Here is an 18,701-nt window from a genome sequence, read left to right as displayed (position 1 = left end):
AGCCACGTTTCTTCTTTCCCTTTTCCAAATATTTCTTTGGAATTCCATTGGAAATCAAGGAAATGACAGAGAGTATTTTTTCATGAAGTGTCAGGTTTATTGCGTTTTTTAGATTAGCTTTTATACACATGGTGAGACTCTTTCACGCAGGTGAATAAGGGTCGAATTATGACCATGTAGCCCTTACAGCAGAAGTGAATTTCTGCCGAATTACTTGAAATCCTCGGGTGAAGAAATGTCAAATCCTGACCCTCCCAAATCTTTCGGAGTGACGAATGCCTGACCAGGGGGAAACAGGGTTCTGATTGACTGCTGCATAAGTCCTATCACATTTACATCTTAGTCCTTTAACTCTCAACGTAAGCGCTATCTCAATATCAACTTAGTCCTTTAACTCCCTCCTCATCAACAATATACTGACACTGAGACTGTGGTAAATGTGGTGCAAACCCGACCTCGAGAATACGAACAGTCGACTCGAACGTCTCAACCGTTTCTCCGAGCTCATTTCTCTGTGACAACGTCACGACTTGATTAGTCCTTGACACAAGAAGACGTGTAGTGACCTGGTTGGACCACGTTAGACCGAGAGCTGGCATGGATTTTCTGTTGCGGGAGTCTCCAGTGCCAACTACATCTGTCACCTGAAAGAGAGATTACTTTATGATTAATTCTTTCAAGTTGAAATCGCTGCGAAGGTGCTGGGTTATTTACACATTAAAATATTAACAAGTTCAATATCAAAGCTAAAGCAATCAAGTTAGCAGGCTCGAAAATTCTCAGATAACTGAATGTGTTGACTCGGGACACATGGGAGTAAGTGACATATTATAACAAGTTGAACTTGAAAATAACATCATTACTAACCTGATTGACACATACGACAGGAACACCATGTTGGTCACTGAATCCCCTCAACCTGGAACCGAACGATCCAAGATCCTTCGCCCGGTGAACAGCTTCCCTAACACTGTAGTCACAGCGGAATAAAGCGGCCATCGAGTCGATGACGATCAACTTGACAAGCCCCCTGGTGAGCAGCATTGGTATCCTCTTGTTGATGCAACATGTCAGGTCATCCTGAAATTATACAATCACCAACCAATATGACTACCACATTCTTCAATTCAACAAGGACCATTAAGACCTTCTTTGCAGCAGGCCTGGAATCATAACAAAGTAGTACTTATCAAAATATCTTCAAACACTGTCTTTGGCAGACTTAACAACAAAGGATTAATGCCTTCCTGGACACAAAGGCTAAGGCACATGGGAGTCACTTCATTCAAAGACATTACCAATAAAGCACATGAATTGTCAGCCCAAAAGGTGTCCTCAACAGACAATCTACTGTCCGTGGCTAGTTCATCTAATCAAGTGTGTCCATGTCAGTTTTACCTTTTCCGAAGCATGCTCGATAAAGATCTTGTCTCCTGGCTTCAAGTCCTTTGCATCGGGATGATTTTTGTACTTTTCTGTGAAGATCTTCATCATCTGATGGAGTCTCTTGTTTGGAAACACATCCTCTGTACAGACATACACAGCCCCTTAAAAAAGAAAATAGCCAGAATGGTGACAGGTCTCTTGTCTGACCAACTCATATTTAGATTTTTGAAGATTTAGACAGTCAAAATGCAAAACCTAGTTTCATTTGCATATCTCTATATTCAAGTTCATTGCATTCAACCTCATTCTGACTTCCATTCAAGGCAAACTTCAAGGTTCAGCATAGAAGGAATAGAAAATGTGATGTTTACCTCCATCAAGACCACCCAATGTTTTAGGAAGCTGAGCAGTCAGGCAAAGCTGCAAACAGATCTGTGTCTTGCCACTTCCACTTTCTCCAGCTATCTCAGTGATACCCCGAGATGGTATGCCACCTGAAAATCTCACAAGAAGTTCCTACTATTAGTACTAATGAAAGTCATATCAATTTCTTCCACCCTTACTTGTTTTGAAGTAATCATTACATAATGACAGCAATGACTGTTCCTTCTTGCCTTTACCTTTAACACCAGAAGAGTTATGACTTTGGTTGGTGCCTTAGTACTCTCCCCTCTTGCCTCTCTAGTAGTTCCTGATTGTGCTTTCCTTGGCTTGGCCAATCAGTAAATACCTGTAGTCCTACTCACCATGCAAGAATGCATCAAGCACATGGCATCCCATCGACAGACGAGAATGCTTCGGCAGACTGGGAACATCTCCATTCAGAAGATCAATGGCTGCAAAGAATAACACATCTTACAAGTAAGTATAGCAAGAAAGGAAGAAGCCGCCCAATTGTAAAAAAAATCCATGTCATAATTTTGCTAAATAGACTCACGAGGTCGTAATGTTTTCTATAATTCTGTTAAAGGATGTTCACCTTTCATCACTGGTAGTTTCTTCATAACTACATCAGCCACAGCGTTCTGCAAGATTCCCACATCACCTGATGTCAGTTGAGTTGCTCTCGATATGTCAGGCCCAGATAAACTCAAAATACTGCCATAGTCTTGTAGTTTGGCTGGAATAGAGGAGTCAATCATAATATCATCCCCTGACCCATCCATAGTCAAGTCGATTATCTTGTACCAGTGTCATGACCCTTTATCTCATTGTCAGTTGACCAGGTGGTGCAGTAAGTGTCACTTACTCACTGTCACCAACAGTCGACACTGCGAGTGTGGTGGCCCTCTTTCCGGATCACCATGCTCACGCTGGAAGTAACATGAGCTGTGTGACAGCCGTCTCTAGAATTACATCAACAGACAAATATGTGAAACAGTGAAACTGAAAGAACAAGATACAGCGGTTCATCGATAACTTTTGGAAGGACTGATTAGGCTGGCACAAGTTTGTATTGTAGTATGATATGTCAACGCAATGACAAAGTCACAATCCATAGGAAAAGTTTGGCACAAATGGCCCCCCATAGATTCAATTTTGTTTTTACGATTAAAAATACATGTAATTACATTTTTCAAGGGCTTTCAGAATGCGTGGATTAACATCTAGAGCATCCATGATAGAGGGATGTCTTTAGCTGCATGAGGTTTTACATGTTATTATTGTTAAGCGGGAAAAAGACTGCCGAGTGCGCAAAAAGTGACAATAAAGGGACAATATAGGTAGTCAGCCGCTGGGCACTATGCAAGCAAGATAGAGTTACACAAAGTTGTCAAAAGGGGTCACTCACATCTCACAGTAGGCTATGTCGAAATGATTGACGCTTGAACGTGGAATATATTTAGCGCTGAATCTGACACCCTTACTGTGTATATTTATTATTAGTCACCTGAAGAGCGTCAGATTAGCCCCTCTGCTCCTGCCTGTAGTCCCCCTTTAACTGATCAGGGTCCGGAGGAGTAGCGATCGCTCTCTCCGGATGCACATACGGATAACACAACCGTCAACCAATCAGAAGGAAGTGAAATGACTGGGGGCGAACAGGTCAGGAAGCGAAACGACGGGATACCATCTGAGCATGCGCATTAATATCGACAAATATGGTTGACAAGTTGGCAAAAGTCACATCTGCTGCAGCAAACTTTCATCTACCATGACTTAATCATTCCCCTTCTTATTAAAATCACTAAATTGCCAGATAATGTCCTGTCAGCTGAACATTGTGGCCAAATTTCAGGACATTTCGTCGATCAGAAATTATCTTTTTCCCAATTTGATTGATGTCACTCCCAGCTCCGAATCTTCAGCAGGTTTGTTGCTAATCAATGATGTCATCAATCAAGCTGATGAAAGCAGGTCTACTTAGATGGCATGTATTAGGCCTATGGGTTGACTTACTGTGACACTGCAGAGCAGGTGAGCCAGGGGCCTACTGCCTGTACTGTACTGTTGCATAGCTGAGGGTCAGGGGCCTGAGGGGGCCTGGACTGTTGGTTCCGGACTGTCCAACTGTCAATGTGAATGGCGTCGTCCCATTTGCAACTTAATGCAAGGAGATAGAGTGTTTTTTTTATTGTCACCTTGTGATTGTTTTGTGCTTGTGCGTAACTGTTGACTGTTGATTGGATGTCGTGCCATGGGGGCCCTTACAGTTACACCAGGCGGAGGAAGCCACTGCTGGCCACAACAAACAAGCAGCGACTTCATCCGCCTGGTAGTGGTGTGAAAGTGACAAGAGCAAAAGTTCAATAGGGTTGCAAATACAACATCGGTGATAATGAAGTCATAGGCCAGCAAGCCAGATGATGATGATGATGATCGTGACCTTCCAATTTGGGCAGAAATGTGTGTGCTCTTTTTGACAATTTATTTACACAATAGACAGAGTAGGCATTTGGCCTACTATCTAGTCCTCACTTATCATGCTTCTGTATGGATGTTTGTTGTTTCAGCTACAGAGGGAGGATGGGATGAGTTAGAATGGGGCTGGAAAGTGGATGATGAGGAGTCTGTTGAAGCCCAAGATTCCCGGAATGAGGAAGCCAAATCCTGGCTGCAGAAGTGCATCCTCTCTGTCTCGCCAACTTTAGACCACATAGCCCTTGCTGTGGAGGATAGAATTGTCATTTTAAATCGTAAGTACACTATACTCTTGTCTCAATACTGGCACTACTGGCATCGTAAAGTTCTGTCAGATTCTGGATGGAGTTCCATTCAAATGCCTGAAGTCAAAGAGAGGAAATATGGCTGACACAGACAATGATCTGAATGACATGATTTGGTCTGAAAGACATGAAATTCCAAAAGTGTTTTTCCTACATTTCTGGTTGTACTTGCTGCTGGTAGAATGATCTCTGTTTTGAATATGTTTCAGAAAAATGGGATGCACATGCGAGAGGAGAGAATCAGATGAAATTCTCCATTTCTATGCAAGGCTCTCTGAAGCAGGATGATAAGTAAGGGTGTGATTGAGTTCAGACACTCTTGAGTCCTCCTGGTGTGGGGAAAGACATCAGTTTATGATTGAATTGATGCGGACACGTGTTATGATACCCCAGTGGTCTCTTTAGGGCTAAGGTTATTTTTATCAAGTTTTTGACGGGAATCGGCTTGACTGTATTTTTTTTGCTCGCATACATGTACAATCATTGTGACAAATTTGAAGTAAAATTAGAACGTTGATGGAATGTTTTACACTGATGCTTTAAATTTTGTGTTTTTTCTTGCAGGGGTGTGATAACATCTGTGATGTGTCTTCCATTATATTCCCAGAAAAGGTTTGTTTCTATGAATCATCCCATCCCATTATTCATCAGTCTAGTTTAGTTCATTGTTCATTCAGCTGTTTTTCATGTTCGTCCTTTATATCATTTTAAAACTGCAGGCATTTTCTGTCTTGTTATCAATCCTCAGCTTCTTAACACTCAATTTAACCATACGTTGTTGCTGCCTTTGCTGAAAAACGCATTTTGAATTTGAAACCTCTGTGAATTTACAAATGATCAAAAAGTTGTATCATGGTCATGCATTGTACCATCTGTCTTTTATCCACTCTTCAAACTCTTTAGAAATTGTGATGTTGAATTGTCCTGTACTTCATCTTATCCTGATGTTGATAAGTTCAAAATAAAGATCATCTTGCTCCAAAAAAACAAACGTGCATGGCTTGACCTGATTATTTCACCTTATACCTGTATCAATCCCATGATGGAGGTAGTGCGACACCGCTGTTACTCCGGTTCAACGTCTGTTCGGCATCTGATTTGACAAACGTGTATGGCTTGACCTGATTATTTCACCTTATACCTGTATCAATCCCATGATAGAGGTAGTGCGACACCGCTGTTACTCCGGTTCAACGTCTGTTCGGCGTCTGATTTGACAGAGGTTTCTTTTAAGAGTTTCAATACAGTGACGTATTCAGTGTAAGGGAAATGAATGTCCATATGGTACAATGTACCTCCTAGCATAGTTACTGTTTAGCTTAGGAATAGTTCTAGTTTAGATATCTTGTCTCGTGCAAACTTGCCTCCTTATCCTATGACTTGTGGAGTTTTCCATCTTCCAGAAGCTCCCAAGGCGGACCTGACTGGACGTGCATCATTGTCGGATTCTCAACTGGTTATGTCCGAATGTATACCGAGGTGAGTGGAGAAATCCATCTCTGTGTTGTTTACCTACATGTCTACTTCTCTTACAGTGTTGAGGCCAACAGTTCACAATGGACTGAATGAGGACTGATATTACAGATGTCTGTTGACTGACCAGATTCCAATTTTGCCTTTCATGAGTGAAATAACAACAGCAAACATTGATTAGCCAAGTATTAGCCATAATTACTGTGGTCATGTATCTTTCAGAGTGGTGCTCTATTGATTTCACAACTACTCCATGAGGAACCTGTCCTTAAAGTCAAATGCAAAACCTATGCACCCCCTCGATACATGGGCGACTCGGAAACTGTAAGTTCATCTTTCATGATTCGTATGATTCTCTCTTACATACGAGTTAATGTTGTTAATCTTTAAGAACATGCCTTGCTCAAGGTCATCATAACAGATGTTTTGTACTACAGTAGTTCTCATACAAGATGATGCATGAAGATTAACGGCTAATAAGTGTACAATCTGTTTTCAGCTTGAAGACCTTACCATACTTTACCCGAAAGCGTTAGTTTGCATCGATGGATTCAGTTTCTTCCAAACCATTCGAGCCTGTCGGAATCAGGTGGCAAAAGGTGGGATATCTACTTCACTTATTTGACGTATATGTGTCTGTATGTGGTGTCAGTCTCAACTTTAGCCGAGAATTCTGTCCTCAGCTAAAAACTTAGTGTCCAGAGCCGGCAGATTGTCTGGAGGGAAAAGAATATCGTGGGTCATTTGCCCACAGTCATGTGTAGAATAGATGAGGTGCTGTGTGAGTTGAATGAATAGATTACAAAATGACACCATTATCATTTATGTTTCTAGCCGCTGCAAGTGGAGGGGAGACCATACAGCCACCTCCTTTGGCCTACAAGAAATGGGGTCTTCAACACCAAGATTTCATCACAGATCATGTTAGTGCAGGTAAGGCAGTGTCACTTATATGGGGACACCGGAGGAGGCACAGTAGGAATAGGCAGTAGCAAAGATAGGAAGACTTCTCTCTGGTGACTACCTGTAAACTCTTATGGCAAAAGTATATTCCTTCTACATGTACCTTGAATCATTGATTGCCTCTAGTTGTGTCACCATGCTGATGTGACTGTCCCAAGTCTACTGCAGCCAGTTCCTAATATTTGTTTTTCTCTGCAGGTGTCTTGACCCCGATGACCTTTGACCAGATGCAGACAGCATCAATGCTTGGTGGTTTCTCTGCCACAATCAAGGCTACACCACCTGCTGCCTCACTCTACCTCACGGCAGGCCTTGGACCGTATGTAGGATTCTTTTATGCAGTTGAGGTGAGTTTTTTTATATTGGCGCTGCTCAGTCTTTGCCAAAGTTTATGATATTTTGTATGATCATTGCATATCTTTGTGACTTTGTCAATGATAATGGTACTGCAGAGTTGTCCCTGTCCTCTCCACCAATTGGTCGCCACTCTCAGTGCTAAGTAGCCAAAGGTGAGTTTTTTCGTAGTCAACTTTGATCATACAGATATAAGATGTTACATCCTCAGGCCAACCTGACCAGTGCTGTGATGTTTCTGGTCTTCCGCATCTCATGATCCAAATCATACCTTTCTAATGGTGATTTCAGGGCAATGCACAACCACTACTCTCGGATGTAGCTATGGCCGTGGCAAATAAGTTAAAAACAGCTATCTTCTCAGCAGCCAGGTAGGTGTGAGGATACAGTGGAACCCCGGTAACACGACCACTCATGGGACCGAGGTTGAATGGTCGCGTTACCGGGGTGGTCGTGTTAGCGAAGTTGAAAATCCGGGAACAAAATGGTCATAAGAGAGGAAACCATTTGGGACCAGCGATTCTTGGTCGTCATAGCGGGTGGTCGCTGACCGGGGTTCCACTGTATATATATCTTACAATCTAACCTGTCGATATTGGCTCCTGTTTTATGATTGGTCTTGGCATGAGATGATTCCCCAGGTCTATGTGCAGCTTTAACCCAGCCTCATTGCTTGTTGGTTACCCACAATTGCCTCTACTGATACCAGTCCAGTTGTAAAGTAATTGTGGACAGATCCAAGCCAGAAGATGCATGCCTTTATTAATTTGCCTTCTTGTTTTGCAGCAGCTGGTTTGGGACTGGCGCACGGAACGCAGGAGATGAGGAGAAAAAGAAGAAGCCCAAAGTTGAACCATCTACACCACTTTCAGTCAGGTTGGTTAATGATGTCCTTTACACAGATGCTCATCACTGTGCAGAACCCCTCAAGAGAACTACTTTGGCTAATTCACTCTGCCACCTGCACAAACTTGTCAAAATCATCATGTGGCAGCGACACAGAGTGATACTTCAGTATGGCAACAACACATAGCATAAGAGGGACAAGGTGCGAAACTTCATCCCCACGTAGATCTTCTATTATGTCTCACCCTAATAACCCCATTCTTTTCCATAGGTTTGGCCTCCCTGATCAAAGAAGACAGTCTGATTCTCTATCCCTTTCTCCCAATGAGAAGCTGGTTGCAACCACAGATAGCTTTGGACGGGTTATCCTTATTGATGTGGAGATGGGGACAGCGGTGAGGATGTGGAAGGGTAAGAGATCATCTCATCATTTAAGGAGGAGATAAGCTGCTGGTACAGTATCTGGAGAGATGCTAGTGTAGTATCTCTGTTGGGGGAATGATGTGTGCTGTCCTCTACAACTACAAACTGTTGGAGTCTCTTGAGGACCTGCCTGAGCTGAGGCATGGCATTCTACACAGGAATTGGACCATTGCCACAAAAACTTCTGATTAGGTGTTGTATCTGGGCCTACCTGACACTGTGCTAGAATTTACCTCGAAACACAACTCGAGAAAAAATTCATACACAGGGAAAATGACGCAATAGTTTCATATCTTGAAAGAATAGGGCATCTAGCTGAAGACAAAATAAAGTAGTTCAACTCCTAGTGTTTACTATACTGCTTTTTGTGAATTGATGTTTTAGGTTATCGAGATGCGCAGGTTGGCTGGGTAGAAGTCAAGGAAGAGTTACACAGCCGTGAGGAGAAGTCCAAGCACCGCTACGGTGCCCGCCTCGTGCTCTTCTTGGTCATTTACGCCCCGAAGCGAGGCCTCTTGGAAGTCTGGACGGCGCAGCAGGGGATGAGGGTAGCTGCGTTTAACGTCAGCAAGTGGTGTCAGTTGATATGCCCTGGATACGGTATGATGGGCCTGAATAACGTCACGTGCAAGGAGGTGAAAGCACAGATATTCCAGGTGTGTCTGGTGGGACCGGACGGAGCTGTGAAAACCATTGATGTGCCATTCCATTTAGCATTAAGGTAAGGAGATAGTCTGGATCAATCAGTGTTCCCCAATCTGACTAATCATTAAAGTGGCCATATACCTGCTGCATGCCCCACAGGGTGCTCTCTAACTCACTCATACAGGTTCAATCTCTGAAACTGGTATGCCAGGACTAAACAATGAGGCACCACCAGGTACCATCTTGGAATCTGTTTATGGAGGTAAACTGTCAAGCAATCCATCTTTCTCTGCTTGTCTTCTTGTTGCAGTGATAAGAACAGCAAGCGGGCACGAGATCTTCACTTGATCAAGAAGTTGAAAGCAGGCCTGAGGGAGACCTATGAGGAAGGCCAAGGTATGTAAGGCATTGAATATCACTATTCATTTCTGAGGGGACCATAATGTTTAAAAGTCCTCTCCAAAAGATGCACTAAAATAGTCTTCTGTTCAAAGTGGACGATTGCTGTCTTTAGGGTGATTGGCTCCTGGCTAAAAAGTGGAAAGTTCTTATGCCAAATGTCAATTACTGAGTAGTCATTCTACTGTCTTTACTTATCAGTAAACATTAAAAGCAGTGATCTTGTTGGTCCAGTGTACCACCATAGGTGTAGGTTTGCTGTAACCCATACTAATATTGGAATTGTTTGTGTAAATTTCCAGCTCTGTTTGGGATTTCTAATCCTGGTAGGTGTCCCATTGAATTTCTTGTTCATTATCATATTTGTTGCGACTCGGGTAGGTGCTTTGGTGTGGCGAGTTTGATTTAAGTCTGATTTCTCTTCTTGAAGGTATATTCAGGTCGATTAGTCTTTTAGTACGTCATGTTCATCATTGAAAGTAATTGAGAACATTTTATCAGATGACCAAGTGTGATTTGGTGCACTCCAGTCCCACCCAATATGACTCACTCATCAGTCCTTCAGTCTACCTCATCTGCTTTCCTTCCCTTTCAGGCCTCCTTGAAACTGATGTGATAGGTACGTTGTCTGAAATCAAGACGCCCGCCATCAAAATGCAGGCTGTGGAGCGGGTGTTGAGTACGAGGTATCTTTCCAGCAAGTTCATGGAGAACGTTCTGGAGAGTGTGATGGCTGGAGCCAAAACTGAAGGTGAGAGGAATAGAGACATGTTGCTTCTACCTTCCTGCTGGTGAGTGGTGGACTATCTCTGTCTTCCATCATTGTCAGTTATTATCTTTACTCAGTGTTGAGAGGTCCATCACTGGCAGCTGAAGAGGTCTCGGCAAAAGTTTGAAATATGTTGTTCAATGTTGCAGGTGCTGAGTCAACAGAGGAGAGCCAGGACATGGAGACAAAACGTTTCCTGCAATACTGCCGAGCGGAGAAGCAGCTGATTGATATGTATGAAGCGATCATAAAGCTGAATACGCAGGACACGATGATGGCAGTATTGGAGACGCCCGAGCAGGTAAGATGGACAACAGTCAGTTGAGAGGTGAACAGTCACTCGGACGGTAACATCACTTTGTATTGGCTGGTGTCTCACTCTCTTTGTACTTCACAACAAGTGTCACTATTACAGGTATCCAAAGAGGCAGCTGACCTGCTCATGACAGCTCAGTCAAGGACAGAGTGACACCTTTGGATTGAGAATCAGGTGTCTTAACCAGTATGCCACCACTCCTCACTATATTTGCTGATTTGTTGTAGGTTCTGACCAGTGGTCTGTCAATGGGCCAGACAGAGGCACAGGCATTCCTCTACCAAGTTGACACGTATAGAGACACTTATGGTTTAGGTGTTGACAAACGGCGGGTGCATTTCGGTGAAAATGGGCCAATGAATCTGTCTGCCTTCCTTGGGTGCTTTGATTGCCACACTCACAGATCAGAGGGTGACGCCTCATCTACTGTTGGTGCTACTGTGACTGTCAAGTCCACTCTTTCAGACGAAAAATGTTCTACTTTAGGTAAGCTGAACTCCTGATGTTTATCAAGTTTACTGCCAAAGGAATGTCTGGTATTGATTCCCATTCTGTATCCATTAGTAATAACTAGACAGTCAAGAAGCTGAGCTGGGTCGGCTGCCAAAGGAATGTCTGGTATTGATTCCCATTCTGTGTCCGTTAGTAATAACTAGACAGTCAAGAAGCTTAGCTGGTTCGGCTTTATCACAAGAGTCGAGGAAAACAAGTATCATTTTGTAGGGCAGAGTAACCAGATAAACCAAGGAGCATGGCTGACTTAGGAGAACTCAGATGAACGATGTCAAGGACTAGACAGACCCACAACCAGTCACCTGATCCACCTGACAGAACAGAGCCACATCTCAACAGAGCAGGGTCACCTCGCCAGATTACTGTAGGATGATGAATGTCACACAAGATAAACCTACTGTGAATAGCTTGAGTCGTAATGCTGTCATTTATGTGTGCAACACGAGTCACTTTTGTTGGTAAAGTAAACAAGGTTTTTCATTTTTTGTAGCGTCCTTTATCTTCCAAAAGAGTATATCTGGAACAAGCCTTATAGACGATCTAATGACGTTATTACAAGTCAGTGGTCTGCCCCCGGATGAATTGCTCGTAAGTCCACTCCATATGACTACATCATCATCATCATCATCATCATCATCATCATCATCTAGACTTCATGGCACAGACTTGAGCCATTGCTATTGTACATCAACTGTATGTTCAGCAATGATATACCATGGAATGTTTGCTGGCTCTTGTCCTGAGCTTGGCAGTGATATCTGACCAGCCTTGTTCCTCTGGGCAGTGTTGAGATGGCAGTCTTTGAGGATGTCATGGCTAGTCTGTTCCTTATATGTACTAAACACTTCCTTTCTGTTTGCAGTCCCTTCTTCTCCATATCTGGTTGTCCGGTGACCGCACTGATATCAATCTCCTTACAAATCTCAGAAAACTCTTGATGACTATCAGCACTATGAAAGGTTAGTAGCATAATACATTCTTTATATTTCTATCATAGGATCAATTCTGTGCTTCTCAATGTTCAAACTCTGGTCGGCTCTGATCTACTACAATAAGGTTAGGCCCCTGCAAACCTGGTCTTTTCCAGGTTCTCTCGGAAACTTTGGTGCCATGAACTCACCATATGAATGTGTCAAGTCTCTATACTTAACATGAATGATAGTTCTGAAGCAAATCTCCAACAGGCTTCAAGTCTGTGTCTCACTCTCTGATAACCCATAACAACTCTTTTTCTCCAGATGTGTCTGAGGTGGTGGTTGATCACAGTGAGCTGTCACCGTGGTGGGAACTGACGCGCCGCTACTTGATCCAGTCCACCAACATCATGGCTGCCTTGACTGCTGCTCTGGTTGGTCGGAGTGTAGCACTAGAAATGCCAAACACACAAGTGCAGCTACTGTCCAAAGACAAGGTAAGAGGCGTTAGCCAGTACAACTACTTTATTCCACATGAGATTTATGGTCATTTTAAATGTATTCCAGATGGTCATTATGGAAATATACTATAAAACAGCATTTTCTTCTGTTTGATAGAAGTGTAGGTCCTTTGAATAATGACTTCTACCTCATTTATTAAGGATGTCTTAGTGTTTTCTGCCCTTTAGTTGTATCGGTACAAACCTTTCATTTCTCCCAGAATGTCGCCTACCACCCCTTGTTGTGCTCATCAGCATGTTTCTATTCACCCGCAGCTTTTAGACTGACCATAGAATATTCTTACTAGGTTCCCTTGCACCTGCTGACATGCTCTTACTGCTAGCAGAGTCTCTTTCCTTCCTCTCTTCAACAACCATGGTGACTTTCTTAACTGCCTTATCTACCCCTGTCTGAATTTTAGGAGTGCAAGGGAGCAAAGTGCTGCCTAGCTTTTGTCTCATTTGCTAAGTGCTCCCCCTTTTGTGTAAAGGTAAGACCAGAGCGAGCAGGTTGTTCATTTCTTTTACCAAACACATTTGATTTCTACTCCTCTGAAAGGCATGCTGGCTTGACAAAGGTTTCTCACCATGTGGCACAGCCACTCTTTATCATTCCAATGACATATCGAGTGCTTGTTTGTGATGTACCTATGTTGCATGTCAGAGCCGGCCTACCTCTTCCTCAACATTTCTCCCAGATTCGGCACCTCTCCAGGCCTGTTTCTCAGTCTGTGTTTATGTTTTTCAACTATTTTACTGTAATACCTCAACAAGAGCAAACCTTGGGTTTTTAAAAAAGATTGTAAATCAACTATGCATCCTGCTCAGAAGACATGTTGTGATGAGAATTCTATTTTGACAAGTTTCCCTCAGTCATCTTATTGTTTATGTGTGATAATGCTTTAGATCCTTTCTATTTCACTCTCTATTCTGTTACAACTTTTTGGAATGAATTTATTTTTCTTAAAGGTTATCCACAGAACCTTGACCACTCCATTCCATTTAACAAAATAACTAATGGCAGAAAACTAACATCATCAACTGCTCTAGCTTAATATCAGAATATAAGCTTAAACCTTATAGCAGCTTTTGTCATCTTTTTTCTCTGATCTGTCTCAGCCACTAACATGTGCCAAAATGCTATTAGGGAACCAAGCTAATCTATAAAACAACTTCAACATTGCAACACTGTTAGAAACGCATCCTGTACATAATAGTGTCACTTCCAAACTCCTATCTCTGATGCCTCTTTCCTTGTAAGAAGGCAGCTTCTTCCATACATTTCCATTCATCTTCCATCAACAAGGTGGAAGTATAAACCAGTAGGCTGTTGGGATCAAAGCTTTTAATCGAGTGTTTAATGATCGATGGAATTGCTTTTCTCAGGACAGCCAATCGCTCAAATCGATGGAATCGAGTGCAAGTTCTAAAGTGGACCTGTCTGACTGGGAATCTGTGACGATTGACGTTGAACAGTGGAGTATCCTAATCAGGCAGCTCGAGGACGCACTCGCTCTGATATGTCTGCTGCAGGCGGCTCCAGTCAAGCCCAAGATTGATGATGCCACGCCGACTCCCAGCTCTGAACCGCTGACAGTGTCGATTCATTCTATCCTTGAAGGAGGCCGAGGTGAGAAAGATTGCTCATGTCAGTAAGACCATGTAGGTGGCTTCATGTCAGCAAGACCATGTAGCTAGCTTCATGTCAGTAAGACCATGTAGCTAGCTTCATGTCTGCATACTCACAGAAAGTGCCTTTACCGCGTTATCTACCGGTGTAAGCAAAAGACCATATCCAAGTGAAATACAATGCTAGCCTTCGTCACTAAAGATGGTGTCTGCAGGCAAGTTGGGGCCCAGCCATATTTGATATAAGTGTAGGATTGGGTTAACCCCATAGTGAGCCCCATATACACCATAAGTACATTCACTGGTGAAACTGACCTGGGTCTGTCAGCTTACTAAGCCATAAGTGTAGGATTGGTTTAACCCCATAGTGAGCCCCATATACACCATAAGTACATTCACTGGTGAAACTGACCTGGGTCTGTCAGCTTACTAAGCCATAAGCCTTAAGTAGAATTTGTAGCATATAGTGTAATTAGAGTAGGTTATAATTGGCATGGGCATGTGTTACCTCCATCCATTGTCACATGGAAATACATGCAAACAATACACTAGAGATACATGTTGGCAAACAATATGGAAGACCCTTCAAATTTCCACCAACTTTCAAAAACAAAAAAACTCTCAGAATATAACTTTGGGCCTGTTTTGGATAGCTACAGAGGCCAGTTGTTCAAAACATGCAGTTAGACAATGTTACCACTTGTCTACTTTCTAGGAGTATTCCCCGAGCTCGTCTCCAAGTGGGCCATGCGGAGTGGTGTCCGACCCACGGTTCTGTTTGAAGAACCTCAACGTCAGACAAGCTTTACCAGTGAAGAGGAGAGTATGGAGGTGGGAGAGGAGGCTTCAGGGTCAGCGGAACAGGAGAACGAAATATCTGTGAAAGGTGAGACTTAAATGATGAAGATTTGCTTGATGTTGTGATCAGGGTATGATACATTTGATTCTTCTGTTTTTGCAAGTTTGTTGTGACCATCTTCATCCTTGCGTGGGGACAGAATCAGTCAAATGGCCAGATGTGTTTGTAGCAGACATGCTGCCCATTGTTTTGTTTATCACCATTCACCTCTCTTCTCCAGGTTTAATCAAAACCCTTCGGCTGCGACTCCCGAAGAGTTTAGAGCAAGATATCCTGATGGCCAACTGTTCATGGGAGTATATCGCTGAATGGAACCGAGATCCAGAAGTTGTAGACAATTTTGCAAATTCTGTTGAGTTCCTCAAGTTTATTGAAAATTCTGTGTTAAAACATGGTAAGATTTGAGATCCTATTTCTAGTATTTCTTCATTGATGTGAAACAAAGCTCATTGTTTGAGAGAAGGTGCTGGTTAGACTCGTCAATACCTGTGTCTATATTGACTTTATGACCGAAGTAGATCTTAGAGAAGAGTAACTTCCAGGTAAAAGTTTTTCAATATTGATTCTATGTCCAGATTAGAACAAATGAGTTTGGTTGAAGTTTTCACATCGATTTGCAGGGATCTGCAGCATGATGTGGCACACGTTTGTGATGAAGCGGATGGCATCAGCAGCAACTCTCATGGAGAAAGTGGGCAAGGCACCAAAAGACAGGCTTTGTCGTCGGGTGAGAACTCTATTTGTGGCACATCCAATGATGAAGTGTGAAACGACCTTCCACTCGACTGCCTCTCTAACGTTGATAAGGACAGATACCACTGATCAAGGAAGGAACAACTCTCTGTAAGAAGCTGACACCACATGCTTTGTCTTACCTTGTATGTTGTTTATGGTCTGAAGACACCTCTTGTGTTTCCGACGCCATTTTTAATGAATCTCCACCGAAATGTTTGCTTTTGTTACAGGATGTGGGAATGAGTGATGTGAGTCTGGTAAAGTTCCTTGCTCTTGTCTGTGACTTCTTGGAAGCATTTATGGAGGTAAGGTCATGCTATTGTCTCATCAAGCACCACTGAAATACACTGGTTTTCATTTCATTTCTCTTTAGCTTAAAATCTATGGAATGTGGCATCTGAACTGTTGTGTTTTCATTTCTAGGCCAACTGTGATGCCGACTCTGAAGATATCCCTGTGTTCAACGTTGAGGACCTTTGGCAGGAGATCAAGGGTCGGTCAGCCCTCGTGGACCTTGCCGTGGACAAACCCCCGACCAACTACGGCCTCCTGAAGCACCATTTTGTACTGGTGGTGTTGATGCAGGCTATTATGGAGTTCTCCATAAAGTCAGTCAAAGTGCTCTCATTGTTTGATACAAAGGTATAAAGCAGTGTACTGTGATACATTACAACATGCATGGCATTACATGGATATTGCCACGAACGAGTAAACATCATAGGAACCAGAAGAGATTGTTCAGTTGGTTTCACTCACTGCTCCTAATGCGGTAAGATCTGTGGTAGTGTAACGGCCATTGCCTTTTCCCTTCTGGAGATGTGACTTCAGAAATCTGTTTTCTCTTCAGGGGCAGAACTGTTTCTTTAAAGAGTTCCACTCTCACCCGCTGCTGCCAAACCACAACCTCGACATTGCCATTCTAAGCCAGCGCAGACAGTTCCTCACCAAGATCATCTCACAGGCCGTGCAGGCGTTGGCTGACACCTTCGGGGTCTCGGAGAAAGGCACGCCCGAACCGTTGGCATGTGTTCAGTACACAAAGTGGAATCCACTCGTCATCAAGATCGCTGAGGATTTCTGTGTGGATATTGATTATCTGAGGAGACATCATGTTTGTGAACTTTACTCTCACGGCTTTGACAAGTTGGCAGAAGAGGTAAGTAATCAAGCAGACGGGATTTTCTCAGCTCATGTTTGTTTTGCAGACCTAGGCCTAGGTGGTTGTGGAGATGAAAAAGATGACATCTGAGCTCTAATATGGCACTTTTTGTACAGCACGACTGTTTCAAGGTGGTTACATACATTCATGCCCAAACTACAACTCAGTGCTGCCATCTACAGTAAAGACTGTGCACAAACACATGGGAAGTTGGATGAATTCTGTTTACCACCATCGTGAGAAGGGGTTAAATGAAACCAACTTAGAGAGGAAAAATGTTTTGTTGTTTCATATTTTAGGTGTTACTCACCGTGAATGACCACGCTGTGATGGGCTCCCAGCTGATTCTCCTCGCCGGGCAGAGGCTAGCTCACTTCCTCTACAACTGTGACCCTGATGACACTGTCGCTCATCTTGCAAAACTTTCCCCAACACTGTCAACATGGTTGAAGAGTCTGGTAAGTTGAGGGACTGGCAATAATGTAAACGATTAGTTGTTAACTCTGCTGGTCTCCAGGCAACCAGGCACGGGTTCAACTGGCAATAGTGTTAGTTGTTAACTCTGCTGGTCTCCAGGCAACCAGGCACGGGTTCAACTGGCAATAGTGTTAGTTGTTAACTCTGCTGGTCTCCAGGCAACCAGGCACGGGTTCAACTGGCAATAGTGTTAGTTGTTTACTCTGCTGGTCTCCAGGCAACCAGGCACGGGTTCAACTCCAGGGGAACAAAGACTGCTTTCTCTGAATATATATTAGCATCAACTTCAAGCTACTAAAATTCTCGCCCCTTCACTTCAGTATGTGGGGATATCTGTGTTGAGAAGTGCATTAAGATACCCATATCAAAAGTCACATTTTTGGTTTTTTCCAGGATGCCTACCAACTGAAGTGCCCTAACCCGCCAATCAATTACACTGCCACATTAATTGGACAAACTGTCAATCAGCTTCCAGAGGGACACTCGGAGTACAATCTTGCCATATCGCTTGTTGACATTGTGCAGAATTTTACGTGAGGGAGGCATGTTTAGTCAAATGCTGGAGTACTCTACCCCGAGCCCATCACACTCGCTTAAACTCAGTGTCCAGTTTCTGACTCGGTCATTTGATTTCAGGACATTTGTCCACCTTAGTTGCAAAACATTAAATGTGATCTAGGTGTTACTGTTCTCATGCTGTATTCACAGTATCAAAGGGTTGTGATAATGTGTGATAGACGTCAAGTATTTATTAGTCAGTCACCTGACTTTCCTAACCATAATCATGTATGAGCGACTTCTTTTGTATTGGTATTATGAAACAGACCTTATTCTTCAGTAGGCCTAGTTTTTGTAGCTTTTCCAACAAATGCTAAGCATAGCAGTGGTCTCTGTTCAGCTTTAGAGTCAAAATCTTGAGGTTTAGATGTAGACCTTTCCAAGTTCCTTCTGATCTTGTTTACACGAGAAGTTAGCGTATCATCTCGTGCTAACGCTACATGAGAGACTGCATCCTCTGGCACTCTACCATTAGTTCAGAAGGAGAGTCACCTTGGAGCTGTTGGTTCATTGTTAGCTTCTATGATGTAAATATCTTGAAATATTTGTATATATTCTTCATACATGCTTTGAGTGTATGTGCTAAAGTATGAATAAATATGACCTAAATGATGAA

The 18,701-nt window shown here is 43.0% G+C and overlaps 2 protein-coding genes across 9 annotated transcripts; one reads left to right on the top strand and one right to left on the bottom strand.

Annotated features, from left to right (window-relative positions):
• Positions 1 to 73: 73 nt before the first annotated feature.
• LOC135484577 (DNA repair protein XRCC3-like) lies at positions 74 to 3,374 on the bottom strand. Of its 4 annotated transcripts, none has more exons than XM_064766197.1 (7): positions 2,958 to 3,142; positions 2,366 to 2,506; positions 2,133 to 2,222; positions 1,758 to 1,880; positions 1,399 to 1,547; positions 868 to 1,080; positions 74 to 644 (listed from the first exon to the last, which is right to left on the bottom strand). In XM_064766197.1, exons 1-7 carry the CDS (start codon positions 3,004 to 3,006, stop codon positions 378 to 380), a joined length of 1,032 nt encoding a protein of 343 aa, XP_064622267.1. In that variant the 5' UTR covers positions 3,007 to 3,142; the 3' UTR covers positions 74 to 377. The 4 variants fall into 4 exon arrangements, with proteins under 4 accessions (XP_064622267.1, XP_064622269.1, XP_064622271.1 ...); XM_064766201.1 differs by lacking the exon at positions 2,958 to 3,142 and adding an exon at positions 3,278 to 3,374 and having other exon boundaries at positions 78 to 644; XM_064766200.1 differs by lacking the exon at positions 2,958 to 3,142 and adding an exon at positions 3,179 to 3,330 and having other exon boundaries at positions 78 to 644.
• A 96-nt stretch (positions 3,375 to 3,470) lies between these two features.
• On the top strand, positions 3,471 to 18,701 carry LOC135484574 (rab3 GTPase-activating protein non-catalytic subunit-like). Of its 5 annotated transcripts, none has more exons than XM_064766182.1 (30): positions 3,471 to 3,698; positions 4,341 to 4,523; positions 4,763 to 4,844; positions 5,118 to 5,165; positions 5,960 to 6,032; positions 6,249 to 6,350; positions 6,526 to 6,625; positions 6,861 to 6,959; positions 7,188 to 7,336; positions 7,635 to 7,714; positions 8,130 to 8,219; positions 8,461 to 8,600; positions 8,997 to 9,333; positions 9,568 to 9,653; positions 9,959 to 9,982; positions 10,252 to 10,407; positions 10,575 to 10,726; positions 10,969 to 11,227; positions 11,745 to 11,842; positions 12,117 to 12,213; positions 12,493 to 12,665; positions 14,055 to 14,298; positions 15,013 to 15,183; positions 15,377 to 15,550; positions 15,777 to 15,883; positions 16,122 to 16,196; positions 16,315 to 16,533; positions 16,739 to 17,047; positions 17,350 to 17,508; positions 17,921 to 18,701. In XM_064766182.1, exons 1-30 carry the CDS (start codon positions 3,590 to 3,592, stop codon positions 18,062 to 18,064), a joined length of 4,239 nt encoding a protein of 1,412 aa, XP_064622252.1. In that variant the 5' UTR covers positions 3,471 to 3,589; the 3' UTR covers positions 18,065 to 18,701. The 5 variants fall into 5 exon arrangements, 4 of the variants coding, with proteins under 4 accessions (XP_064622252.1, XP_064622253.1, XP_064622251.1 ...); XM_064766183.1 differs by having other exon boundaries at positions 5,957 to 6,032; positions 8,133 to 8,219; XM_064766181.1 differs by having other exon boundaries at positions 5,957 to 6,032.

The sequence above is a fragment of the Lineus longissimus genome, chromosome 3 (genome assembly GCF_910592395.1).
Source record: "Lineus longissimus chromosome 3, tnLinLong1.2, whole genome shotgun sequence".
NCBI lineage: Eukaryota > Metazoa > Nemertea > Pilidiophora > Heteronemertea > Lineidae > Lineus > Lineus longissimus.
This window is presented reverse-complemented; position numbering and strand designations above follow the sequence as displayed.

What these genes read in the sequence shown, in the direction of transcription:
- LOC135484577 (XM_064766197.1), bottom strand. Translation starts at nt 3,006, where the DNA reads ATGGATGCTCTAGATGTTAATCCACGCATTCTGAAAGCCCTTGAAAAA. An exon ending in TCTGAAAGCCCTTGAAAAAT is followed by an intron (nt 2,507 to 2,957) that starts GTAATTACATGT and finishes CCTCTATTCCAG; the next exon opens with CCAAACTACAAGACTATGGC. An exon ending in CTGTCGTATGTGTCAATCAG is followed by an intron (nt 645 to 867) that starts GTTAGTAATGAT and finishes TCTCTCTTTCAG; the next exon opens with GTGACAGATGTAGTTGGCAC.
- LOC135484574 (XM_064766181.1), top strand. Translation starts at nt 3,590, where the DNA reads ATGTCCTGTCAGCTGAACATTGTGGCCAAATTTCAGGACATTTCGTCG. An exon ending in TCTACACCACTTTCAGTCAG is followed by an intron (nt 8,220 to 8,460) that starts GTTGGTTAATGA and finishes TCTTTTCCATAG; the next exon opens with GTTTGGCCTCCCTGATCAAA. An exon ending in TCTCATTGTTTGATACAAAG is followed by an intron (nt 16,534 to 16,738) that starts GTATAAAGCAGT and finishes TTTTCTCTTCAG; the next exon opens with GGGCAGAACTGTTTCTTTAA.